This window comes from Lagenorhynchus albirostris, chromosome 9, assembly GCF_949774975.1.
Source record: "Lagenorhynchus albirostris chromosome 9, mLagAlb1.1, whole genome shotgun sequence".
In the NCBI taxonomy this organism is placed as follows: Eukaryota; Metazoa; Chordata; class Mammalia; order Artiodactyla; family Delphinidae; genus Lagenorhynchus; species Lagenorhynchus albirostris.
In genome coordinates, this window is record NC_083103.1 from 7165105 (window position 1) to 7193100 (window position 27996).

The window sequence follows — 27996 nt, forward strand, 5'->3', positions numbered from 1 at the left end:
GTGGTGGTGGTGGTGGTGGTGGTGGGCTGGAGCAGCTTATATAAGCTGCAGGTGTCTGGGTCACAGGGGCAACTCCCCTCCCCCACCCCCGAGAAGACTTAAAGGAGGCTCCGTGTTCTGGGGAGCTTCCTGGGGTCAGGTTTGCGCTAAGTAGGGGTTTGGGTTTGAGCCAGAGCTGCACAGGCAGAGTGTGTGGGGAAAGAAGGGGTCAGGGCTTCGAGGAGCGGGGCATGTAGGACCAGCAGGGCCATGTGGGACCTCAGCAGTATGGCCCTGTCCCTGCAGGGGGTACCCCATCCTCCCCTCCCAGATGCCCAGGACTCCAGCAGAGGTGCGAGCCTCCAGGGCGATGGGGAAGGGGATGGAGGGCAGGGCAGGGGCGGGTGTGAGGCCCTGAGCAGAGTCCCTGCAGGACAAGGCTTGCTGTGCCCTCCTGGGCAGCAGGTGTAGGCAGAAACACACTCCAGAGTCAAAGGTGGGGCCGTTTCCTTTATTATTTGGGGTTTCTCTGCATGGAAACATGAGACTGCCCCACCCCATGCCCAGGTGCCTCTGGCACCCCCATAGGTGGTACTTCAGTCCCCACAGAGGCCCCTTTAAAATCACCAATATAAAAAAGGAGGGAGGGAGGGAGGGAGGGAAGGCCTGACCACCCCGCAGGCAAGTGGGGACAGGGCTGGGGGGAATGTGGGGCAGAGGGGGGCACTGGCTTCGGCACAGGAAGGAACAGGCATTCATTCCCAGCCCTGCGGAGGACGCCCCAGCTGGGAGAGTGCTCCGCACGGCTAGACAGCAGGCTGTGCAGAGCTAGTGGTTATAGTTTAAAGGCTGCAGCTGGGGCGTGGTGGGCTTGGGGGTGGAATGGGTGGCCTGTGGAGGGAGAGGAGGGGACACATCAGGATGTCCAGAGGCCTGGGGCCGTCAGCTCCCCCTGGGGCCCCACGTGAGGCAGGAACTAGCAAAAGCTGCCTTCCCGGTTTGGCAACCAGAGGGGCTGGGGGAGTCCATCTGAGCCCGTGGCCAGTGGAGGCAGGGAGGGCCACGCAGCTCTGCCCAGAACAAAGGAACCGGGGCGGCCGGGAAGTGAGGACGAGGAGGACGAGGCCGCCTCCTGCTCCAAGGAAGGCACTTGCAGCTGGCGGGGCCTGGTGTGGCGGGGCCTGGTGTGGCGTGGCGGGAAGGCACGGCCCGGCAGACGAGGAGGGCAGAGAAGCACAGCAAGGGGCTCGTGCAAGAGCCCCTCATGCGAACATGGTCAGCTGTAACCACTGCCAGGCAGAGGGCGGAGAGAGGGGTCAGCCAGGGCAGAAACCCCAAGTCCGGCCTCCCAGCTCCATGGCTCAGGAGTCACCATCTCCTCACCCCCCTGAGGGCAGGTGGGAGAGGGACCCTCCCGGGGAGGGGGCGGGGCACTCTCTTACCTCCTCGACCCCTGGGAGCCCAGGCTGCTGGCTCCTGTACAGGCCTCCAGGGGTCTGGCCCATCCTCCCCAGGACCCAGACACCCAAGCGTGTCCTTGCAGGACCCAGGTGGCCGGCCTTAGGGCTGGCGCTGAGGCCGCAGCCTCCAGCCCAGGCGGGTAAGAAAACACTGCCCCTGGGCACCTTCCCCAACCGGGACCGGAGGACAGCCCCACCTTAAACAAGTCAAAGGTCACGACTCCATCCAGATCCGTGTCCAGAGTCTTGAAAAACCCTGTGTGTTCAAGAAATGATGACATGGGGCTGAGAACTCAGTGGGACCTTCAGGCAGGGCCAGGACCAGGCCCCACCTCCTGCCTCACCCCCACCTCCCCACAGCGCCGCAAGCTCTCTCACCCTCACAGCCGGGGAGCAGCCCTTCCTGCTGCTCGAGAGCCCCCTCCAGAGTTCCCACCCAACTCCGTGTTGCCTGGCACTCAGCCTGCCTGGACCCCACCTCCCCGAGACCCTCGTTGGGGACGAGTTGGGGACTGAGCTGGAGGGGGAAGCCGACGGGGACACTCACGGAACATGGTCTCCAGCCGCACTAGGCAGCACACGAAGTTATCGAAGTCCACAGCCAGGTCGGGTTCCGAGTAGCGGGTGATGATGAGCTCGTACAGCTTCTTGTTGAGCCTGAAGCCTGGCGCAGGAGAGCAGGTGAGGGCCAGGGACGTGCAGCCAGGCCAGAGGGGGCGGAGAGGGGGACTGAGGCTGGGCAGGGTGAGCCCCAGGGCTGGGGGGCATGAAGACCGCCTGGGCAGGGCCAGGAGCTGGGCAAGTGCTGGTCCAGAGGGAGCTTGAGGACCCAGACTGCCCCAGGGAAGCAGGTGCTGGCCATCAGGGCCCAGGGTCCAGTTTCATTTGTTCTGAATGCCCTGGCCTCATCCTGACATGGGACTGAGGATGAGCCCTGCACTGCTCCCTTTGGAAGCTCTGGAGACCAGCTCCACTCCTCCCTGGCTGTGTGGCCTCAGGCCAGTCACTACCCCTCTCTGAGCTGCACTTTTCTCTGCTCAATGGGATAATAAAAGACCCTATCCTCATGAGGCTGCAGTCAGAACAAAAGGAAATTCTGATAAAGCGCTTGGCCCAGTCACCAGGAGAGAAAGGCAGTAGATGGCTGTTACTGCTTCACCACCATTGCCATCACCCCCCCAGGGACAAGGGCTAGGGCCCACCCACCGCCCTGGGTAGCTGTCAGAGAAGCGAGCCAGGGCCATCTCCCTGGGGCTCCACGAGTGCCACCAGCCCTCAGGCCTCACCTGCAGACTCGATGGCCATCCGCATCTCGTAGGCACTCATGCTGCCCGACTTGTCCAGGTCAAACTTCCGGAAAATTGACTGGGGGGGTGGGGGTGGGGGGCAGAGGGTGAGGGCTTGGCGAGCATCCAGCCCTTCCCATCTGCCCAGGGTGGAGGGCTGACAAGGGTGGAGGGGAGAGGCCCGAAGGGGGTCAGCCACTGGGATACGTGGGCTCGGAGAGGCAGACCCAGGGCAAGGGCCTAGTCCACACAGCTGGTCTGGGAGCCGGAGCCCGGCCGCCCGCTGTGACTGAGGCTGCAGAGGAGGGGAGGGTGCTGCCAGCAGGGACCACCTACCAGGTAATTCCGGATGCGGTTCCACAGGATGTTGAACTCCACCAGGCCCAGCTTCCCGTTGCCGTCACGCTGGGCGGCCATTAAGAAGAAAACTCCACAGCTTAAACCAGGCACTGGGTGAGTGAGCACCGGGGAGAGCAAGACGAGGAGGGGGAGGGGAGAAGGGGCAGGAGCCCGCAGACAGCTGCCTGGGGCCAGGCCTGAATCGGGGTGGCTGGGAGGGGCGCAAACAGAGCACCAGCCTCAGGGTCACCTGCAGACGAGGCCCTGCCCGCCTCTCACTCAACACAGGCCTGTGCCTCGGTCCCCGCCCCACCCCGATCAACGGGAAGATGCCAGGAAGGAACTGGTCTGTCCACACTTGTCCCTTTCTCTGTGCTGCTCCTGGGATGGGTCACTCAGGGCTCTCCCCATGCCTACATCCCACCCCAAAGGCCGGCTCAGGAGGCAAAAGCAAAGGGAGGATACGTCCATGAGGTTCACCATGCTGCGGCAGGACTCCAGGCTGAAGCCCTTGGTCCGCAGGTCTTTGTCTGCAAGAAAAACCAGTCCCAACACCTCAACCCAGCCAGCTTCCTGGGGCTGCCCCGTGCTGGGCACACTGGTGGGACAAGGGTCCGGGAGGCACCATTTCTGTCCCCTGGTGTGTAAAGTCTAGGCTAGTAGGTATGTAGGATTGTTTCCATCATCAGAAAAAAGAGTTCAAGGTATTTTAGCAGTCAAGCCGGTGTCCCAACAGGCACGTCAACACCACCATTAGACCCGAGTGAAAAGGAACAGTGCTAAGTATAAGTGAAAGAAACACAGTAGAAACGTGCAGCACAGGCGGTCACGGCAGGGGTGGGGTTTGCTGCAGGCCCCGAAGGGTGAGAAGAGCAGGAGAGGGGCTCTGGGCTGAGGGAGCAGCATGCACAGAGGTCGGAGGTGAGAGGTCAGAGGCGGGGGCAAAGGGAAGGTTGAAGGGCAGTTGCCTTCAGTTTTGCACATTGGGGAGTGAAGCCGGCCACCTGCCTTCTGGAGGAAGGGGCGCCCACACACTGGCCCTAAGGTGCTGTCAGCAGCCGGCTAAGCTTCTAATCACACCAGGCACAGCGCTCAGGCACGGAGAGCAGCAAGACGGCATGAGGAGTTTGGGAGGAAAAGGGGGTGAGCAGGGCTCAGAAAGGTGGTGGAGGGTGCCCCACCCACGGAGACCAAGGGGTGGGGTTCAGCCCAGGGTGGGAGCAGAAGGCTAGATTCTGGAGTTTGGAGGAACGGGGCGGGGGGGTAGGGGGGGTGGGAAGCAGGACACGGGGTGGAGAGCAGCCGCTCAGGGTGCTCACGTTTGCCGATGATCCTGTTGAGGATGGTCTGCAGCTCCTTGACGCTGATCTCCATGTCCTGCGGGAAGAGGGAGGAGGAGCCTTTTCCACTCTGGGGAAAGGCTGCCCCTTGGTGCCCCCGACCACCCGTCCACCACGCCCAGCCTACCTCCCCTGCCAGTTGTCTGAAGAGGGATTTGAAGTTCTCATCAATCTCCTCTTCTGAGAGTACTTGCTGGATGGAGAAGTGGGGGAGAGCAGGTCAGGGGCACCCCAGCCTGGCCCCTGCATGGGCAGCTGCTGGAGGCAGGGCTGGGACCACTCATCAGCTATGTGTCACTTCACCTCTGAGCCTCACTCTTCTCATCTGTGAAATGGGAACCTGGCCCCTACTCTATCCCTGTCCAGGCCTCTGTGGCCTAAATGTGGAGAGTGAAGGTCAGCTCAATGATGAACAGTGAGGCTTTGATTCCCTACTGCACGACCTTGGGCAAGTTCCTTAACCTCTCTGAACTTGAGTTTCCCACTGAGAGGGTAGTGACAGTACCCTGACACAGCTGTTATGGAGGAAACGGGGTGACCCAGGTAAAGAGCTCAGCACAGACCCAGCAGAGAGCAAGAACCCGGGGACCCTGTGCCATTATTATGACAAAGTCCTTTGCAATCTGTAAAGTGCTGGGCAAATGAGGGATTAGTATTACTCTTACGGCTCCTGCCAGGAGGGGCTCTGCGCTGCCAGCCGGAGCCCAGGTCACAGGACACCCAGGGTGAGGGAGAGGAGGAGGGTGGCTGGTGGGGGCAGGGCACGTACCTCGTCAGGGAGATTGGCCTGGATCTGGTCATCCAGCTCTCTGCAGAGGGTGGGGAGACAGGGGGCCAGTCAGCAGTGGGGGGGGGGGGCAGGAGGGGCGTGGGGGGCGCGCAGAGAGCGGGGTGGGGGGCCCTTCTACTCACTGGGTCCCAGCGCTCTTCTCTGAGAAGAAACGCAGCACAAAGTCGCCCTCCTTGTTGGGCTCGAAGGTGGACGGCACCACCACATACTCCCCGGGTGGCAGGCGGAAGCGGGTGCTGACCTCCCGCAGGTTGATGAACTGCTCGGAGCGGGCCCGAGACGCGTTGGCCAGGAAGAAGTCCCGCTTCAGGTGCACGGCCGGCCTGCCCATCAGCTGGCGGGAGGGAAGGAGGGAGCGGGGGCTGCAGCTGCCCGCTCAGCCCACCCTTAGGAGCTGCCCCCAGACCCAGATCCAGCCAGAACCAGACCCAGATCCAGACCCCAGGCTCCAGGTTCTGGCCAAGCGGCTGGAGAGCTGTGTCACGGCTCCGTCACCCACAGGCTACCCGACCCTGACAAGTCACAGTGCTTGTTGCCTCATCTGTGAAATGGGGGTAACAGCCCTGCCTACCGCACCGAGTGGAGGGGAGGAGACACCATGAGGTGAATGTAGATACTGTGACACCATGAAATAACTTTCTCATTATCCTTACCTGGAGCTTCCCGTGTCAGACACCGCAGGGCCTTTTACACGTCACCTCACTTAACGCTCATGACAACTCATTTTACAGACACTGACGCCAAGGCTTAGAGCCTAGGCAACTTGCCCAAGGGTACAGAACACTCAGCCCACTACCAACCTGCTCCTAGCCAGCACCCCAGACGGCCTCAGTGTGAACAGTAAGACAGGAAGAGCCTCACGGGTGCGTGTCAGGTGGGGCTCTGAGGGCCAGGGTTCAAATCCAGCTCCCTTACTTATTACCTGCTCTGACCCCCAGGAGGACAGTGTTTGCTCTGCCCACTGAACAGCAGGCAGGGGGGTGGGGGCACTGTGTTAGCCCCAAGATGAGGAGACTTCTTAGCTCTCTACGTGTGGGCTTGCCGCCGTCCTGCTCCCTCTGGGCACCATTGGGCCATGTGTGTTCAAGGGTGTGTAAATCCAGGCGAGTCAGATGCCACACCTACCTCCGGAGGGACCTGCCAGAGAGAGGAGGGAAGTTAGAGATGCTTGCTTGGCCCAGGGGCAGATGCTGTGGTGTGTGCTGGGCAGCGGCCCTGAGTTCTTAAGATGAAAATGATGGGATGAAGAGACCAGGAGACAGGGTCCTGGACAGGGGCCAGTGTTGACCCAGACCTGTATTCATGCCAGAGAGGGACCCCAGGACGCCAGGAGGGAGGCCCAGGCAGGGCCCTCTGTCCCTGGAATGCCCTGCACCTCAGCTCTGAACCAGAGCCTCCAGGACTGCCCCATGGGGCGGCCAACTGCAGAGTCCTCCGGCCCAGGGACACTGGAGGTCCACCCCAATCTGCTACGAGGGGCCGTGGGCCTGGGCTGAGGCTGCGACTGTCCTTTACCCCCACCAGGGAGATCCAGAAGTTTCTGTCTTGAATACAGTGCGTGAAGCAGGGCCCTCCACGGCCAGCCTCTGCTTACATACTTCCAAGACAGGGAGCTCACTACTCCTTCAGGGAAGACCACTTGCCCACTTCTTTCTGAAACTGAGTCAAAGTCTTTCTCCCAGGTGTCAGCTAAGGCAGATCCCTCTGCCCGAAAGCAGCCATGCAGCCTCTAAGGACAGGGGAGAATTGCAGAATCTTCCCCTCTCCTAGCTACACATCTTCCTCATCCTCCATCTGCCTCACAGGATGAATTTTAGGCCCCTGGCTGCCCCAGTCCTGGCGGAGGGCCTCAGCAGGTGCCTCCCGAAGGCTCAGTCTAGGGCTGCGTGCCTCAGGGGTGTGACTGGCCCCAGTCGGCTCTGGATGGGCGGGCGCCGCCTTGTCCTCTGGCGCCCCTGGCGTCCTCTGGCGCCCCTGGCGCCGCCTGGCGGTGCTTGCCGGGAGGCCGCTTTCTCTGCCGGGTGCTGGGAGATCCGCCCGCTCGCTCACCTCGTAGACAGCGAAGCCTATGGTCTCCATGTCGCGGCCAAATCGGCGCTCCCTACGGCGGTGCTTCTGCATGAGGGCGAGCAGGAAGCTGCAGCCTGACTCCCGACTCCTGTAGTCGTCGTCGTCGTCCGGGTCATCCGTCTCCTCCAGCCGGATCTTGAACTGGGGGTTCACCCAGAAGGTGGCTGCAGGAGGTAGGGAGGCAGGATCAGAGAAGCAGAGCAGTGCCCCCAAGCCTTCCCTCCCCCATGTTTTCATTCATTCATTCATTCAACAAATTTTACTGTGGCCACCGTGTGCCAAGTGACAGATGTGCCACAGGGACACACAGGGTCCCTGCCCTCATGAGCTCCCATTCCAGAACGAAGCGGAGGCAAAGATGAACAAGTCAGGTTAGTTAATGGAACAATTACAAAGAAAGCAAGCTGAAGTCGGGCAGGGAAGGAATCTTCGAGGTGACATTTGAGCCAAGGAAGCCTAGGCAGAGGGAGAAGAAAAGACCCACACCTGGGGCTCCAGTGAGCACAGGGGATCCAGGGAGGTTGGCAGACGTTGGTGGAAGCAGGGTCGGTGATAAGACGTGTGGATTGAATCAAAGACCAAAGGACTCCCTGACAGGTTTACACTGGGAGGGGCATGACTGGATCAGGATTTTAGAAGGTGGCTGCACGGACTTCCCTGGTGGCGCAGTGGATTAAGTTTTCCGTGCTCCCAGCACAGGGGGCCCGGGTGTGAGTCCTGGTCAGGGAACTAGATCCCACATGCATGCTGCAACTAACAGTTCACGTGCCACAACTAAGGAGCCCTCCTGCCGTAACTAAGGAACCCACCTGTTGCAACTAAGGAGCCGGCAAGCTGCAACTAAGGAGCCCTGGAGCCGCAACTAAGGAGCCTGCCTGCTGCAACTAAGACGTAGCGCAACCAAATAAATAAATATTAAAAAAAAAAAAAGAAGGTGGCTGCTGTGTGGACAGTGACTTAGAAGAGGGCGAGAGAAAGCAGGGTCTGAGAGGAGGCCACTGAGCTGCAAGGGCTGAGGGGGACTTGCATTTCTGGCAATTTAGTGATTCAGCTGCCTGAACAATCCTGCTGACTAAAACAACCAAGTGCCGGAGAGAATATGCAAAACTTCTGTTTAAAGGCACCAGTAAGTCCAGCATTTCCCCCTCCCCACATACAAAATTAACATTAATCAAAAAGAGAGATAATAAGCAAGGATGTGGGGACTTCCCTGGTGGCGCAGTGGTTAAGAATCCGCCTGCCAATGCAGGGGACATGGGTTTGAGCCCTGGTCTGGGAAGATTCCACATGCTGCGGAGCAACTAAGCCCGTGCACCACAACTACTGAGCCTGTGCTCTAGAGCCCATGAGCCATAACTACTGAGCCTGTGTGCCAAAACTACTGAAGCCCACACGCCTAGAGCCTGTGCTCCGCAACAAGAGAAGCCACTGCAATGAGAAGCCCGTGCACTGCAACCAAGAGTAGCCCCCGCTCTCCACAGCTAGAGAAAGCTTATGCACAGCAATGAAGACCCAATGCAGCCAAAAATAAATACATTTATTTTTGAAAAATTAAAAAAAATAAGCGAGGATGTGGAGAAATCAGAACCTCAAGCATAGCCGGTGGGAACGTAAAATGGTGCAACTACTTTGCATAATAGTCTGGCAGTTCCTCAAATGGTAAAACACAGAATTACCATATGACCCTGCGATTCCACTCCTCTGGGGATGTGTGTGTGTGTATATCCAAGATTAATGACAACATACACGCACACAAAAAACATGTGACTGTTCCAAGTAGCATTATTTATAATTGGCAAATGGCAGAAACAACCCAATTTAAACAAAATGTGATATAACCAAACAATGGAATATTATTCAGCAATTAAAAGGAATGGAGTACTGACACATGCTACATAACATGGATGAACCTTGAAGACATTATGCTAAGTGAAAGAAGCCAGTCACAAAGGACAACGTGTTGTATGATTCCATTTATATTAAATTATTGTCGGGAACAAGCAAATTCATAGAGACAGAAAGTAGATTAGTGGTAGCCTGGAAATGAGGGGGAGGGGCTTGGGAGTAACAGCCAGGGGGTATAGGTTTTCTTTTGGGGGTAATGAAAACGTTCTAAAATTGATGTAATAATGGGTGCACAACTCTGTGAATAAAGTAAAGGCCACACTGGATTTTACACTGTAAATGGGTGAATTATGTGGTATGTGAATTATATCTCAATAAAGCTGTTTTAAAAAATGGAAACTGGGAGCCATGAAAGGTAAATAATGCCAAAGGATTTCTGCAGACTCCTAGAGGTCTTGAGTCCTGCCTGGGCTCAGGGGCAGGAGATAAGGTCCAGTAGGAGATCACAGCCATAAAACTGGAAGCCCCGTGAGGAATGCCAGCAGTGTAAGTGTGAAAGAAAAATAAAACCACTGGGAGGAAGTAGAACATTCTCTGAGGATTTATAACCACAAGCCAGCCTTCTCATGAGCTTGCAGATTTAATTCATGCTGCCCATGAGGTCAAAAAAAGAACATTAAAGAGAAAATTTATTTTTAAGAGTCCTGGGTCGGGAGTATCCCAGGTGACTGGCAGAAACACTAGAGGAACTTAACTTCATCCAATAACTCAAACAACTCCTGAAGATAAACTTCTGGCAGAAACACTAGAGGAACTTAACTTCATCCAATAACTCAAACCACTCCTGAAGATAAACTTCTAGGTCAAATAAGCCAAAAACCTCAGAAGGTTGAGAACCAGCAGCCACAATGGATGAACCTCATGATGGCTGAGGATGAGCAGCGACAAACAACAACTCACCAAGACTCCAGATACTGAAATTATCAGACACGGAATATGAAAGACTAGGCTTACTATACTTAAAGAAATAAATGAGATGCTTAAACATATGAGCAAGGATGAACAGATCAGAAAAAGAGCCATTAACACTTCCAGAAATAAATTTTTCAAGTGAAATTAAGTATTTGTCGGAAGGATTAACCAACAGCAAAAAAGAAAATTTGTGCATTGAGGATGGATCTAAAGAAACTACCCAGAATGCAATCCAGGGACATTCAGGGATGTTAAGAGATGTTAAGTAAGAGATCTGGAGGGTTGACTGAGGGGGTCCAGTTTACATTTGATTGGCATTCCAAAAGAAGAAAATAAAGAGAGTAGGAAGGTGATATTCTAAAAGATCATGGCTAACAATTTTCTAGAATTGTTGAAAGACATCAATCTTCATACACAGGGAGCTTGACAAATCCAAAGCATAATAAAAAGAAATCCCCACCTCAACACATCATGGTCAAATTGTAGAATATCAAAGAAAAAGAATCTTAAAAGAGAGAAAAGACAAACCATTTCAGAAGGCATGGTAGACAGACTCCCGACTCACATAGTGACAGTGGAAGCACAGTGAAGAGTAATATAGCATATTCAGGGAAGTGAAAGTAATGTCAATTCAGAGTTCTATATCCAGAGAATTGTCAAGAATGAGCACTCTATAAAGGCATTTTATACAAGTACTGAGAAAGTTTATCACCAAAAGACCCTCAGTAAAAGAAATTCAAAAAGATATATTTCAGACAGACAGAAAATGATCTCAGATGAAAGGTCTCACCATTCATGAGAGTAGTGAGCAAAAATACTGATATTATGTGGGTAATCAAACAAATACGGGCTATACCAAATAATGGGGATGATGATGGTGCTAATTTAGGACAGGCAGGAAACTGTTAAGAATTAAAATACTAGCTAAGGATAGCAGATTGAAAAAAGGGAGGGTGTGATCCAACTTAAATATTCTCAAGTCTTTACATTATTCAGGTGGAGGGTAAAGATACTGATCAACTAACTTTGGAACTTATTAAGCAAGCTCTTCTGTCTTCCAAACTCACAGAGGGAAAAACAAGCAGAGAGAAAAGAAAAAATCCAACCCAAAAGAAGGCATAGCAGGAGGGACAAATCGAAAATGCATAGTAAGTCTGCTGAAATAAATACAAATATATCAGTAATCACTATGAATGTAAATGGATTAAACTTTCCAATCAAAGGACAATGTTTTCCAAATTCAGCTATTAAAAAAATCAGTTATATGCTATTTATGAGAGATAACTAAAACACTGAGCTGTAGAAAGATCGGACATCAAACGGTATAACAAGACATACCACAAAAGTACTAGTAGTAACTAACAGAAAACTGCAACAGCATAGTAACACAGACTGAAACAGACTTGAATGTAAAAAGAATTACTAAAGATGAAGGTGGTCACTAGATAGTAAAAAAAAAAAAAGTTTAATTCACTAGGAACTTATATCAATTTTAAACTTGATGCACCTAGCTCAACATATGCAAAGAAAAATAACGGACAGAAATAAAGGGAGAAATTGGCAAAGCCAGCAAGATGGTGTGAGATTTTATTATCCCTCTTCCAATCATGGATAGATTAAGCAGACAAAGTAATCAATAAGTTTGATATAATGAACAATTATAGAAGATTCCCCCTAACATTCAGAGAACAGTATACTGGTCAAGAGAACAGACTCCAGGTTCACACTGACAGGGTTCAAATCCCAGCTCTGCCACTTATTAGTGACTTTGGCAAATTGCTTAATCACTCTGTGTCTCACTTTCCTTATCTGTAAAATAGTGATAATGTAGTACATCCCTCATAGGGTCAGTGTGAAAGGTAATCAGGTTGTTATATTTAAAATATTTACAGGAGTGCTAACACAATATATGTGTTAGCCAGTCTTTGCAAGAACACGTGAATATGCATGAAAACTCACCACATGCTGGGCCATAGCACCAGCTTCTGTTTATTTCAAACCTATGATCTCATATAGATCATATTTTCTGACTGCAAGGAAATTAAGTTAAAAATCAACAATAAAATAGTAACTGGGAGGTTTGATTATTGATTCAATCTCTGAAGTGTTACAGGTCTATCCAGATTTTTTATTTTTCTTGAGTCAATTTTCATAGTTTGTTTCTTTCTAGGAATTTGTCAGTTTCATCTAGGTTATCTAATTTGTTGTCATACAATGGTTCACAGTATTTTCTTATAAATCATTTATTTCTGTTGGGTTGATAGTGATGTTCTCTCTTTAATTCCTGATTTTAGTAATTTGAGCCTTCTTGTCTTTTTTCTTGTTCAGTTTGGCTAAAGATTTGCACTTTTTGCTGAGCTTTTCAAAGAACCAACTGTTGGTTTCATTGATTTTTCTCTATTGTTTCTCTGTTTCATTTATTTGGCTTTCTTCTGCTTGCTTTGGGTTTAGTTTGCTCATTTACTAGTTTCTTAAGGTGGAAAATTAGGCAATTGTTTTCAGTTCTTTCTTTTTCAATATAGGTACACAGTGCTTTAATTACTATTCTATGTGATTTCTCATTTACATTACTATTTCTTTTGATAAACGAACTCATTCTACGGGGCCAGCATTACCTTGATACCAAATCCAGATAAAAACATCACAAGAAAAGAAAATTACAGACCAGTAACATTTATGAATATCAATACAAAAATCCTCAACAAAATACTAGCAAACCAAATCCAACAGTATATTAAAGAGATTACATACTATGAAATAGGATTTATCTCAGGAATGCAAGAATGGTTCAACATAAGAAAACCAATGTAATACATCATGTTAATAGGACAAAGGGAAAAAAAACCACATGACCATCTCAACTGACATGGAAAAGGCATTTTACAAACTCCAAAACAAATTCATGATGAAAATATTCAGGATTTCCCTGGTGGCGCAGCAGTTAAGAATCCGCCTGCCAATGCAGGGGACATGGGGTTCGAGCCCTGATCCAGGAAGATCCCACATGCCGCGAAGCAACTAAGCCCATGTGCCACAAATACTGAGCCTATGCTCTAGAGCTCACGAGCCACAACTACTGAGCCTGCATGCCACAAATACTGAAGCTCATGTGCCTAGAGCCCGTGCTCTGCAACAAGAGAAACCACTGCAATGAGAAGCCTGCACACCACAACAAAGAGTAGCCCCTGCTTGCCGCCAACGAGAGAAAGCCCGTGCACAGCAATGAAGACCCAGTGCAGCCAAAAATAAATAAATTAAATAAATAAATTTTTTTAAAAATTCAGAAATTTAGGAATAAAAGGGAACTTCCTCAACATGATAAAGGGCATTTATGGAAAACCCACTGCTAATATCATACTCAGTGGTGAAAAAAAAAAAAAGAAAGCTTTCCCCCCAAGATCAAGAACAAGATGCCCACTTGCACCACCACTATTCAACATTGTATTGGAAGTTCTAGCTAGAGCAGTTAGTCAAGAAAAAGAAAAAGTATCCAAATTGAAAAGGAAGAAGAAAACTATCTCTACTTGCAAATGACATTATCTTCTATATAGAAAAACCTGAAGAATCCATAAGAAAGTTTAGAGTTAAAAACAAATTCAGCAAAGTTGCAGATTACATTAGAATATAAAAATCAGTTGTGTTTCTATACACCAACAATGAAAAAATCCAAAAAGGAAATTAAGGAAACAATTTCTTTATAATAGCATCCAAAACTATAAAATACCTAGGAATAAATTTAACCAAGGAGTTGAAAGACTTGTACACTGAAAATTACAAAACATTGCTGAAACAAATTAAAGAAGACATAGAAAAGTCAAAAGACATATCTTCATGGATTGGAAGACTTAATATTATTAAGATGTCAATACTACCCAAAGTGATCTTCAGATTCAATGCAATCCTTATTAAAATTCAAACAACCTTTTCCCACAGAAGTGAAAAGCAGATCCTCAAATTCATAGGGAATTGTAAGGGGCCCAGAAGCCGAAACAATCTTGAAAAAGAACAAAGTTGGAAGACTCACACTTCCTGACTTCAAAACTTACTACAAATCTATAATAATCAAAATGGTGTGGTACTAGAATAAAAATAGACATACAGACTAAAAGAACACAACTGAGAGTCCAAAAGTAAACCCATACGTAAATGGCCAATTGATTTTTGACATGGGTGCCAAGACCATTCAATGGGGAAAGAACAGTATTTCAACAAATGATGCTAGGACACCTGGATTTCCACAAGCACAAGAAATAAGTTGGGTACCTATTTTACACCATAAACAAAAATTAACTCAAAATGGATCAACAACCTAAATATAAGAGAGCTAAAATCATAATGCTCTCAGAAGAAGACACAAGATAAATGACCATGGATTTGGCAATGGATTCTTAGATTATGACACCAAAAGCATGAGAAACAAAAGGAAAAAATAAAAATTGGGCTTCATCAAAATTAAAACCTTCTGTGCTTCAAAGGACACTATCAAGAAAATGAAAAGACAACCCACAGAATGGGAGAAAGTACATACAAACCATCTACCTCATAAGGCTCACATCCAGAATATATACAGATATATATATATTTAAAAAATATATGAAAAGACAACCCGATCTAAACATGGGCAGGGCTTCCCTGGTGGCGCAGTGGTTGAGAGTCCACCTGCCGATGCAGGGGACGCGGGTTCATGCCCCGGTCCGGGAAGATCCCACATGCCGCGAAGCGGCTGGGCCCATGAGCCATGGCCGCTGAGCCTGCGCGTCCAGAGCCTGTGCTCCGCAACGGGAGAGGCCACAACAGGGAGAGGCCACAACAGTGAGAGGCCCGTGTACCGCGAAAAAAAAAAACCAAAAAGACAACAACAAAAAAAACTGCATTTAAAAATGGGCAAACTATTTGAACAGACCATCCAAAAAAGACATACAAATGGCCAATAAATACATGAAAATATACTCAACATTATTGGTCATTAGGGAAATGCCAATCAAAACTTCAATGTGATACCACTTTACACCTGCTAGGATGGCTATAATAAAAAAGTTGGGGGCTTCCCTGGTGGCGCAGTGGTTGAGAGTCCGCCTGCCGATGCAGGGGACACGGGTTCGTGCCCCAGTCCGGGAAGATCCCATATGCCGCGGAGCGGCTGGGCCCGTGAGCCATGGCCGCTGAGCCTGTGCGTCCAGAGCCTGTGCTCCGCAACGGGAGAGGCCACAGCAGTGAGAGGCCCGCGTACCGCAAAAAAAAAAAAAAAAAAAAAAAGTTGGACAATAAGTGTTAATGAGGATGTGGGGAAATGGGAACCCTCATACACTGCTAGGAGGAATGTAAAATGGAAAGTAAAATGGCTGCCACTTTGGAAAACAGTTTACAGTTCCTCAAAAAGTTAAACATGGAGTTACCATACAACCTAAAAATTTCACTCCTACTTTAGACCCAAGAGAACATATGCTCATACAAACACATGTACATAAATGTTCAGAGCAGCATTACTGATAATAGCCCCAAACTGGAAACAATTCATCAACTTTGGAATGAATAAGCACAATGTGGTGTATCCATATCATGGAATATCATTCAGCCCTACGAATGAAATGAAGTACTGATCACACTACAACATGGATGAACTTTGAAAACGTGATGCTAAGGGAAAAAAGCCAGGCACAAAAGGCCACATATTCCATGATTCCATTTATATGAAACGTCCAGAATAGACAAATCTATAAAGACGAAATTAGATTAGTGGTTACAGGGCTGGTGGGTGAGAGGGTTAGGGAGTGACTTCTAATGGATACAGGGTTTCTTTTGAGCGCAGTGAAAATGTTTTGGAGTTAGGTGATGGTGATGATCACACAACATTGTGAACATATTAAAATGACTGAATTGTACACATTAAAAGTGTGAATTTTATGGTATTACAATTCTTAAAAACATTACATATCAAAATTGTGTAACTCAAAGGTACACTTGGAGGGAAATTTATCATTATAGGTGCATACACAGAAAAAAAAATTAATGAAATAAGTGTCTAATTTAAGAAGTCATAAAATTACAATTGCATCAAAAAGAATAAGATACCTAGGAATAAATCTAACTAAGGACGTAAAAGACCTGTACTTGGAAAGCTATAAGACACTAATAAAATAAATTGAAGAGGACACAAATGGAAAGATATACTGTGCTCATGGATTGGAAGAATTAATATTGTTTAAATGACCATACTACCAAGGCAATCTACAGATTCAATGCAATCCCTATCAAAATACCAATGACATTTTTCACAGGACTAGAACAAATAATTCTAAGGTTTGTATGGAAACACAAAAGGTCTTGAATAGCCAAAACAATCTTAAGAAAGAAGAAGACTGTAGATATCACACTCCCTGACTCCCTGACACTCCCTGACTTCAAACTATACTACAAAGCTACAGTAATCAAAACAGTATGGTACTGGTACAAAAACAGACACATAGATCAATGGAACAGAACAGAGAGCCCAGAAATGAACCCACACTTATATGGGCAATTTATGACAAAGGAGTCAAGAATACAAAATGGGGGAAAAGACAGCCTCTTCAATAAATGATGTTAGGAAATCTGGACAGCTACATGCAAAAAAATGAAACTCAACTACTTTCTCACACCATATACAAAAATAAACTAAAAATGGATTAAAGATTTAAAGGTAAGACCTGAAACCATAAAACTACTAGAAGAAGCCATAGGCAGTAGGCTCTTTGACATGGGTCTTAGTAATATTATTTTGGATATGTCTCCTCAGGCAAGGGGAAAAAAAGCAAAAATAAACAAATGGGACTACATCAAACTAAAAAGCTTTTGCACAGCAAAGGAAACTATCAACAGAATGAAAAGACTGCCTACTGAACAGGAGAAGAAATTTGCAAATGATATATCTGATGAGGAGTTAATAGCCAAAACATACAGAGAATTCATACAACTCGACATCAAAAAAAAACAAACAACCCGGGCTTCCCTGGTGGCGCAGTGGTTGAGAGTCCGCCTGCCGATGCAGGGGACACAGGTTTGTGTCCTGGTCCAGGAAGATCCCATATGCCGCGGAGCGGCCGTGAGCCATGGCCGCTGAGCCTGCACGTCCGGAGCCTGTGCTCCGCAACGGGAGAGGCCACAACAGTGAGAGGCCCGCGTACCGCAAAAAACAAACAAACAACCCACCCAATTAAAAAATGGACAGAGGGGCTTCCCTGGTGGCGCAGTGGTTGAGAGTCCGCCTGACGATGCAGGGGACACGGGTTCGTGCCCCGGTTCGGGAAGATCCCACATGCCGCAGAGCGGCTGGGTCCGTGAGCCATGGCCGCTGAGCCTGCGCGTCCGGAGCCTGTGCTCCGCAACGGGAGAGGCCACAACAGTGAGAGGCCCGCGTACCGCAAAAAAAAAAAAAAAAAAATGGACAGAGGAACTGAATAGACATTTTTCCAAAGAAGACATACAGATGGCCAAAGAACACATGAAAAAATCCTCAACATAACTAATCAACATCGCAATGAGATTTCACCTCACACCTGTCAGAATGGCTATTATTAAAAAGACAACAAATAAGTGTTGGCAGGGATGTAGAGAAAAGGGAACCCTTGTGCACTGTTGGTGGGAATGTAAATTGGTGCAGCCACTATGGAGAACATGGAGATTCCTCAAAATGGAATTCCTCACTATGGAGATTCCTCAAAAAATTAAAAATAGAACTACCATGATACCCAGCAATTCCACTCCTGAGTATTTTTCCAAAGAAAATGAAAACACTAATTCAAAAAGACAAATACTGGATGATTTTGTTTATATGTGGAATCTAAAAAAGCAAAACAAATAAAAAAACACAGCTAAACAGTAACAGAGTCAGAGATACAGAGAACAAACAGGTGGTTGCCAGAGAGGAGGGGGAGAGAGAGAGAAGACAAATAGGTAAGAGAGATTAAGAGGTACAAACTTTCAATTACAAAATAAATGAGTCACAGATATGAAATGTACAGTGTGGGGAATATAATCAGTAGTTTTGTAATATCTTTGTATGGTGACAGACGACAACTAGATTTATTGTAGTGATGGTTTCGAAATGTACAGAAATATCGAATCACTATGTTGTGGACCAGGAACTCACATAGTGTTGTAGTTCAATTATCCTTCAAAAACAAACAAACAAACAAACTCACAGGAAAAGAGATCACATTTGTGGTGATCAGAGGCAAAGGGTGGGGGCAGAGGGAATTGGATGAACGTGGTCAAAAGGTATACATTTCCAGTTTTAAAGTGAATAAGTGCTAGGGCTGCAATGTACAACATGATAAATAGAATTCACACTGCTATATGTTATATATGAAAGCTGTGCAGAGAGTAAACCCTAAGAGCCTAAGAGTGCTCATCACAAGGAAAAGATACATTTTTTCTATTTCTTTAATGTTGTATCTATATGAGATGACAGATGTTCACTAAACTTACTGTGGTCATCATTTTATGATGTATGTGAGTCAAATCATTACGCTGTGCACCTTATACAGTGCTGAATGTCAATTACATCACAATAAAACTGGAAAGAAAAAAAAGATGTCATAAAGTCTAAAAATAAATCCAAAGAAAGCAGAGGAATGAGATAACAAGCAAGAAACCAAAGATTAATAATATAGAAAAAAAAACTAAAAAGGATCAATAAAGTAAAAAAATCATTTCTGTTTAAAGACTAATATTGACAAACCCCTCACAGGATTAGTAAAAACAAAAGAGACAATGCCAACAAGCAACATTACCAATAAAAGAGATGATATCATTACAGATGAGGTATGGTATATTAAGCATGACTTCACGCTAATAATTGTGAAAACAATATGCAAAGGATCAACTTCTAGAAAATAAAACTCATCAAAAGAGTCTCAAGAGGAAATAGAAGACCTGAATAGTTCAATCACCATTAAAGATACTCAATAACAAAAGTTAATCTTCACACAAATAAAAGAGCAGGCCTGACAGCTTTATAGACCAGTTCCACCAAACATTCAAGCGAAAAATCATACCCACCTTATACAAACTCTTCTAGAAAACAGAAAAAGAGAAAACATTTCCCAGTTCACTTTACCAGCCAAATACAGCACCAATACCAAAACTAGACAAGGTAAGTATGAGAAAGGAAAACTATAGGCAAACCTCAGTCATGAACATGGATGTAAAATTATTGTATAAAGAAAGTTACGTCATGACTCTGGTTTTCTTTTCTTTTTTCTTTTTTTTTTTGCGGTACGCGGGCCTCTCACTGTTGTGGCCTCTCCCTTTGTGGAGCACAGGCTCCAGACGCGTAGGCTCAGCGGCCATGGCTCATGGGCCCAGCTGCTCCGTGGCATGTGGGATCTTCCCGGACCAGGGCACGAACCTGTGTCCCCTGCATCGGCAGGCGGACTCTCAACCACTGCGCCACCAGGGAAGCCTGACTCTGTTGTTTTTAATCTCAGGAATGTAAGGTTAATTTAATATTAGAAAAGTGATCAGTGTAACTTACCTTTTTAACAGATAGAAGAAAAAAGCTAATTCTAATAATAAAGTATTTAATAACATTAAGCTTCATTAATCTGATAAAAGGTGCATACAAAAATGAAAACAAGGGGCTTCCCTGGTGGTGCAGTGGTTAAGAATCTGCCTGCCAATGCAGGGGACACGGGTTCGAGCCCTGGCCTGGGAAGATCCCACATGCTGCGGAGCAGCTAAGCCCATGCGGCACAACTACTGAAGCCTGAGCACCTAGAGCCAGTGCTCCACAACAAGAGAAGCCACCGCAGGGAGAAACCCGCAAACCGCAATGAAGAGTAGACCCCGCTCACTGCAACTAGAGAAAGCCCTGCACACAGCAACGAAGACCAAACAAAGCCAAAAATAAATAAATAAATAAATAAATGTATAAACAAAAACAAAAACCTAGAGTAGAAAAGTTTTTAGTGATGAAATCTACAGTCAACATTTACTAGTAAAAACTTTTCCTTTGGGCTTCCCTGGTAGCACAGTGGTTGAGAGTCTGCCTGCCGATGCAGGGGACACGGGTTCGTGCCCTGGTCCGGGAAGATCCCACATGCCGTGGAGTGGCTGGGCCCGTGAGCCATGGCCGCTGAGCCTGCACGTCCGGAGCCTGTGCTCCGCAACGGGAGAGGCCACAACAGTGAGAGGCCCGCGTACAGCAAAAAAAAAACAAAAAAAAACCCTTTTCCTTTGAGAGAGGGGTAATACCAGGACATAGCCAGTGCTAGTCAGCATGCTGCAGGCCTGGCCAGCACATTAAACAAGAAAATGCAACAAAAGTAATAAGAATTGGAAAAGAAACAAATTCATCACTATTCTCAGATACTATACTGTCAGTTAGAAAAGCAAAAAGGATCTACAGAAAAATGAGTAAAGTTAACTACAGTTTAACAAGTTTGCTGGATACAGCATAAACTTAAAAGGTCAGCTGCATGCTACAGTATCAGCAACTACTTGGGAGAGGTAATTTTAAAAGAGATACCATTTACAACAGCAACAAGATGATAACGTATCTAGGAATAAATTTCAAGAGATGTATAAGCCCTTTATGATGAAAGACATTAAATAAGGCCTAAATAAATAAAGAGATATACCACATTCTTGGATAAGAAGATTCAAAATTGTAAAGATGTCAATTCTCCCCAAATGGGTCTGCAGAGTCAATCCAATTCCAAAGTAAAATCTCAAAAGGGCTTTTTGTAGGACTTGGTAAACTGATCCTAAAATTCACATAGAAAAAACAAAAAAAGGAGCACGAAGAGCTAAGAGACTCCTGAAGAAGGAATTCATCCTGTCCAATTTCAGGACTTATAAATCTATAGCTACTAAATCAATGCACTCTTGGCAGTGGGATAGGCCAAGGGACAGAAAAGCAACTCAGAAACAGACCCGCACATATGTGGGGACTGTATGATGGGGCTGGCGTTGCAGGGAAAGGATAGACTTCTCAATAAGTGGTACAGGGAACAGTGGTCATCTGTTTGGGGAAAAACTGATGAAATTAGATCCCTGTGAGGGAGAAGAATGCTTGAAAACAGAGGGCTGTGAGCCAGCCTGAGAACTGCTAACAGGGGCAGGTCATGAGAGCAGAGCTGTAGTGGTGGACGCGGCACAGCCGAAGCTGGCCAGTGAGACGCTGCAGCACCGGGGTTGGGTGGAAGCTGGACTGGAGGGGGTTAAACACTGAACTGGAAGCGAGCAAGGAAACGCTGAGGGCAGCACTGCTGAGAAATTTCACTTTGAAGGGGAGCAGAGAAATGGGTGGGGGAGTGGGTCGAGAGACAGGCGACTGTTCTGAGGCAGGCAGTTCTCTCATCACGACACAGAGTGAGAGGTGACAGATGAAGGAGCGGGAGGCTTTCAGAGTGAGGGAAAGGGAGTCTGGAGCAGAGGTGCGGGGTCCCCACGAGCAGGGATAGTTCTGCCACTGTCCCGGGCGGCAAGGCAGCAAAGGCGGGCACAGGTCCAGTCAGGCTGGGGGATTTGGGGGTGGGAATGGGACGGGTGTCCCATGAAATCAGATGAGAGTGACAGTGGAGGCAGGTCTGAGGAGAGAGTGGGAACGTACTCATAGGAGCTGCTGGGGTCATGCAAAGTGCACAACTGAGGTTTGCGCCTGTGAATTTACAGGGAAAATACTGCCCCAGGTGTGTAACTTCTCTCCAGGCACAGTCAGCGGTTCTGGAGCCGGTGGAGAGGGTTCAACTAGGGTTATGGGGCAGAGGGACAGAGGGGCCGGGAAACTCGAGCGTTTGCAGGGGGAAGATTAAAATGGTGACTCCAACCTGGTAAGGATGAGGACTCTAGCCTGGTAAGAAGAGAAGGCGAGATGGGAGAGGAAGGATACCCCACGGATCTAGACGCCCAGGGAAAGGTGACAGAGAATCAAGGAGGGAGACAGTGGGCCAGGAGGAAGGTCTCGGAATGAGGAGTGACAGGAAGGTGGCTGGACGGCAACGAAGCCTTCTCCCCTTGTCAGCACTCTGGCTCAGACCCCACCAAGGGAGTCAAATGTGGCTCTTTGGAATTTACAAGGACATTCAATATTTCATCCTCAAAGCAAACTCACGAGGTCAGCACAACTACCCCTACCTTACAGGCAAGGAAACTGAGGCTCAGAGAGAAGACATGTCCGGGGCAGCAGGGCCCAGACCCGCCCCCCTGTGCTCTCAAGGCCAGGTCACCTGGGTAGTTGCGGCAGCCCCCCGCGGTGCTCCCCCGCCGCCAGGTGCCCTCATACAGGGTGGTGTTCCAGTTGCGGAACCTCTGGCTCTTGAGCGTGTCGGGCGTCAGGTTGCAGATCTCCAGGCGGGTGAACTCACGCATGAAGTCTCGGAAGGACATCCTGGGGGGGTCGAGGTGAGAGGTGAGCCAGGGCCCCCAGCCAGGGCACTGAGGGACGTGGCACGGCTGGGTTTGGGGGGATTGGGAGCTGGGGTGCCTGTCCCCAAGAACGGCCAGACTGAAGAGGGGGCTGCTCACCAGAACTCCCCGTCCTCCATCTTGACCCGGAGCTGCTCCCGAACATAAGGGTCTACGTTGTTCCACTCCGGGGAGCTGTGGGGAAAGGGCACTGCCAGGGGCTGCCGGCCACTGACCTGCCCAGCCTCTGTCCCTGAGGCCTGTCCTCCCCTGGCGCGGGTCAGGAGGCCTCCTCCAGGCCAAGTCCAGAGATCCCAGTCCCAGTTGTCTTATAGGGGCCGGGTCAGATGCCCCGACGATGCTCACAGGCTGGGCACAGCAGCCCGCACAGCCTGAGCTCTGTCAGGGCGGTCCTCAGACCCAGTCATATGCAGATGGGCCCCTCTGTCCAATCCTGAGCCCACCCTGGGCTGGCAGAGCCCCCAGCAGAAATGCCAGTGGCACTGAACAGCCTCCCCCAGCCTCCCTGGCCAGTGTCCGCAGCCCCTCACCCGTCACTCCAGGCTCCTGTCCACTCCACCTCACCCCAGGGGTTCCGCATCCGGATCAGGTTCACCATCTGGCCCTGGTAGTTCACCTGTTCCCCAGAGCTCCCATCAGTGCCTGCTTCTGGTACACACTTTTAGCACCCCTTCCCTCCACCTCACCCTCGCCGAGCCCAGCTCAGCACCCAGCACCCACCATGGGAAGCACAGCTGAGAAGCCTGATGGGGAGTAACCTGTTGAGGAAGGCAGCTATGTGCACAAACTAGGGTAAGTCAGGGGGGGCACAAGATAAACATCTCTGGATGAGAGTCCCCAGGAGATAGAAAAGGTGCTGCAGGAGGTCAAAGGAAGAGTCGGCCTCTCCCACAGCCCTGGCCACGGGCCAGAGAGACAAGGAAGCAGGAACGGCCCTGCAGGGAAGACCTCCATGTGGGGCAGTACCTGCTTGGCCCCGGTCACAGAGTAGGCATGGCCCTTCACTAGCTTCTTGAAGGTGACAGCCTCCATATCCAGAATGCTGGAGATCTGCAGAAAGACACACATACTATGGCCAGTGTCCCCATCCCCGGTCAGGAGATGAACCCTGAGTCTTGGCGTTCCCTTGCACACACAACAGCTATGCAAAGTGATAGGCAGGAACCCTGACCCCATCTCAGCCCCTGGAAGGGGTGCTGCCTGCTACTCCACCAATGTTACCACTGGTGGCGGGGCCTGGGCACCCCACTGACTTGCTTTTGGCCAGAGCTGGCCAGACCCTGTGCAAACATGCATGAACACACACATACAGCCATGCATAGCCCCTCGCCTCACCACAGAGCCACGAGGTCCTCAGAAGACCTCGTGTGGAGGGACACAGTGAGGCGGAGAAGAGGGCGGAGAACAGACTAGAGTCGGGTAGGACTGGGGAATAGCATGGGGGCGGGGCTGGAGTGGAGGATGCAGTGATGGTGGGGGTGGAGGCTGACATCAAGGATGAAGGAGGTCTGAGGTTGAGTCGTGGGAACAGAAAAGCAACTGAGGGAGTGAATGGAGTACGGGAAGAAGCGGGGGCCCACGGGAGCCGGCACTAGGAAGGAGCTGAGGTCTGAGGCTGCGAACTGGAGAGCAGACAGGCAAGGCCTTAGATGACAGGAACAAGGAGCTGAAGTGAGGAAAACAAGCTGAGGTCTGAGGCTTTGGGGACCAGGATGACGCCAGGCATGGAGGTGGAAGATGCGACTGAAGTGATGGGCGTGGCTGGGTGAGGATCCAGGGATGGTGTGAGGTGAAGGATGGGGTCTGGAGCCAAGCCTGCAGCGAGTCTGAGGCTGGGCTGGGTAGGGAAAGGGAGCCACTAGGAGGCTCAGGTCACAGGATGGAGCGCACTCACATCAATGGAGCAGCCCAGCAGGGAGCCTCGCTCCAGCGCCTTGAGGATGATGCTGTATAGGTCGCTGGGCGCCTTCCGCAGCTCATACCATTCGGTGACCCCACCTGTGAAGTCCTCAAAGCCCTCGGAGGTGCTGCCTCCTGAAAGGGCCTCGTAGCTGCCATTCACCCTGTGGGAGGCCCCGGTCAGCACTCTGTACCAAGCGGGACCCCACACTCTGGGGGTGGCCTGGAGCTCTCGCTGGGCCCCTACTCACTTGGCATAGGCCTTCTCCAGCAGAGCACTCCAGAACTCGTTACCTTGGGCAGAGTGCACGAACACCAGCTTCCCGTCCTTGGTGGGCAGCAGGTCATCCACCACCACGTCCACCCACTCCCCAAACTGCCACAGCTGGGGGAAGAGAAGCATAGTGAGTACCTGCTTTGAGATCCCCGGGGCCTGAGCTTACGCCTCAGCAGCTCTCCCACCTACTAGACACCTGATTCTAGGTCATATATCCTAGACACGGGATCTGAGCACCTTATCCTCTCTGAGCCTCACTTTCCCTCTCCACAAAAGGGAACAGCAATGCCTTCCTCATGGGAAAACTAAAGAAGATTAGGAAGGTAGTTTTTAGGGCAGCATTGTTGATATTTTTTGAAACAGACCAAGGGATGGAGAGGTTGCAAAGCCCTTGGGCCTTGGCTCTCCCGGAACCTTTTAAGGCCATGACCCCTGCCTTTCCCCTCTCCCCATTCTAGGCCATGGGGTGTGCGTGGGGGGGGGCCTGCGGATACCTATGTAATTTAGGTGTGGAATAAAAATGCGTCATCCAGATCCTTCAACCACAAGGTGGACAGCAAACCGCAGGGTTTGCTTCATAGATGCCTTGAGGGCCAAGTTTCCCAGAGAGGTAGGAGTCGGCCCGCCGAGGCCAAAAGTGACTCAGTGCTACGGCATTGGCATTCGGGGCTGTGTGTGTGCGCTGAACAAGGGGGCGAGGGGAGGAGGTGGGCCCACCACACTGTCTGTGAGGGAGTGAACGGGCCAATCAGAGGCCGGGGAGGAGCGGATTGGTGGAGTGAGGGGAGAGGGTGGGGAAAGGGCGGTGAGGCCGCGCCCCGGTGGGCCAACGCTGGCAGGTGCCGCACTTGGCCACAGTAGTTGCCACCGCACGGTGGGTCCTGCAAGTCAAGCCTTAGGCGCCGAGGCGGGTGAGGACGAGGTAGGGCAAGGGGCTCCCTGGCTAGGCGGAAGGAGAGGACACTGGGGCCAGAGATTCTCATCCAGGCTTCCTGGGGGTGTGTCTCTCCCAAAACCAGCCTACTGAGAATTCATTAGTGTGATTTGAAAAATGGGCCCTGTGCGCAAACAACATCAGGAAACGCTGGTTTAAATAGGCTTAATCCCGAGTCTTTCTTTTCTGCAAGGCTCTCTAAGAGGCTGGCGATTGCCAAAGTGCAGGCGGAGCTGGGAGTGGGTGGGTGGGTGGACTGATGCCAAGGGTGTAGATGGCCACATGTGCTGGTCGGTTTTCCCGGCAGAACACTCTCTGTTTCTCAGATAGGGAAACTGAGACCCTGAGGAGGAAAAGGATTTGTCCCACAGGATATAACACAGAGATCTTTCTACTCTTCTAAGCACTTTTCTCCCCCGATGTGCACAAGCGTCCAGGAAAGCTGCCAGCTGAAATACCTGCCCAGCCGTTTCACACATGACAGATTCTCACACATGACGGATCGGAGATGGAATCAAGAGGTCACACGCAATACTTTCGAGAGGGAGGGCTGGCCCTGCAAGGTGTGGCCCTGAGCCACCCTAACTTCAGTGTCCCCACCACCTGCAGTGCCTGCTACCCCTCTCTCCCTCACCCCCCTTGCCCAAGGTGCATGTGGGGCTCCTCACCTGGAAATGGAAGATGCCGACATAGCCATCCTGGAAGCTTTGGCCATGTGGAACTACTCGGTGCAGGAGGGTGTCATTGAGGGTAAGGGAGGCGATGGCCGCCAGGAGCCAACAGTCCCCTGGGATGGGAAAGAGCCACGTCAGGCCTGCTCTACCAATCTGCGCCCAATGGTGCACACGAGTGCCATGCTGGGGAGAAACGGGTTCCCTGGGCAGGGCTCCCCTCAACTTACAGAAAAGACCCAGGAATCTGGGCAAACCAGCCCCAGCACTGATAGCCAGAGCCTGCTTGGGCTTGCAGAAGGGAGGGGCTGAGGCAGAGCAGGAAGGAACGGGTATAGGGAACTACTTTGGAAAAACACTCAAAACGCCCCAGGGCCTACCCAGTGCTCCCTGGCAGATGTCTGTGCGGGTGGCTCCATCCACGATGAACTGGGGGTTTGAGAACAGCTCCTGCAAGAGACCCAGAGTCCTGTCTCTGGGCCAGCCCCTCCTAGGGACCTGGAGTCCTAGTCCCACTCCTCACCCAGGAAGGGGGTAAACTGAATCCCACCCAGGGTGGCCCCTCTCACCGTGGGACGCTTCCACTTGATGCCGTAGGTTTTGGAGGAGTTAGGGCCCAGGTCCTTGAAGCCCAGGCTCTGGGGCACTGGGGGGAAAGCCTCATCACGGAAGAGGGCCCCACTCTGCAGGCAGTGAACCCGCAGCTGATCATAATCCTGGCCCAGGTACTTGATGGCGTTTTCATGGCGGCCCAGGCCCAGCTCCTTGGCCCGCTGCTTTTGCACTTGTGCAGACACCCCGGTGCAGTACACCGGAGTGATGACCTCCTCAGTCATCCTGTGGGAGAGATGGGTCTGCTCAGAACCCAGGCCTTCCCAGGACTAGAGCTGGGACTCCTGTCTGCTAACACTGCTTTCCTTCCTCCCCAGACCTGGGGTTCCCCGCCCCCACTGCTCCTCTCACTGAATCAGGGCTGCCACCTCCCTTTGCTCCCACAACCCTGGAGAGGGGGCTTCCCATCCCCCCAGGTATGGTGGCCACCATCTCCCTACCCCCACCCAGTGCTACCACCTCTCTTTTACCAGATGCCCATTGTCCTGGGTCTGCAGTCCTGTGGTCAGCTAGTCAGGTTGGGGAAGGGCGGAGCCCGAAATAGCACAAGGAACCAGGAAGGTGGGAGACCCCAGGGAAGGCCTCTGACCGTTTGCCTGCCTGTAACCCCCCTCCTCAAACTAGCCGAGCTCCCGTACACTGGCCCCTTTCCCTGGCTTGGGGGCTGAGTACTCCAGGCAGTCGGGGTCCCCCTCCCCAAGCTCCTGAGACAGGTTGAATGATCAGGGCTGCTGCGTCTCAGTCCTTCCCCCTCCGGCCCTCCCCCAGCCCAGCGCAGCCCGGCCCCTGGAGGCAGTGAGGAACGCAGGCTGGGGCGGGCGCCGGAGCTGTGCGGCTTCCCCAGCCCCTGCCCCAGTTCCAGGCACTCAGAGAGCCCGGGGTAGAGGCAGCCCCTCAGCCCGGGAGCAGTGGCCAGGCTTCGGGAACAGCGGCCCGGCCACCCACCTCCTTACCTGGGGGAGGAGTGTTCGGGGGGTCGCTGCGGTCCCTGCGGCTGGCTTCCCCGGTGGCAGCTGAGGACAGGGCCCAACCAGGAAGAGCGCTCCTCCCCGCCCTCCTCCCGCGGCCCCTCCGCCCTCCTCCCTCCCTCCCTCCTTCTGTCCCTTCTCTTCCT

At 50.6% G+C, this 27996-nt stretch overlaps 1 protein-coding gene across 3 annotated transcripts; it reads right to left on the reverse strand.

Moving 5' to 3' along the window:
• Positions 1-476: 476 nt before the first annotated feature.
• On the reverse strand, positions 477-27983 carry CAPN1 (calpain 1). Of its 3 annotated transcripts, XM_060158694.1 has the most exons (23): positions 27836-27869; positions 27353-27391; positions 26840-27107; positions 26651-26720; positions 26268-26386; positions 24640-24773; positions 24384-24552; positions 23456-23539; positions 23020-23105; positions 22589-22663; positions 22291-22451; positions 7244-7428; positions 6320-6331; positions 5317-5528; positions 5174-5213; positions 4532-4597; positions 4384-4441; positions 3530-3594; positions 3062-3130; positions 2726-2804; positions 1987-2103; positions 1637-1695; positions 477-1268 (listed from the first exon to the last, which is right to left on the reverse strand). In XM_060158694.1, the coding sequence occupies exons 2-23, from the start codon at positions 27361-27363 to the stop codon at positions 1242-1244; spliced, it is 2166 nt and encodes a 721-aa protein (XP_060014677.1). In that variant the 5' UTR covers positions 27364-27391; positions 27836-27869; the 3' UTR covers positions 477-1241. The 3 variants fall into 3 exon arrangements, with proteins under 3 accessions (XP_060014677.1, XP_060014678.1, XP_060014679.1); XM_060158695.1 differs by lacking the exon at positions 27353-27391 and having other exon boundaries at positions 27836-27983; XM_060158696.1 differs by lacking the exon at positions 6320-6331 and having other exon boundaries at positions 27836-27868.
• Positions 27984-27996: the final 13 nt, after the last annotated feature.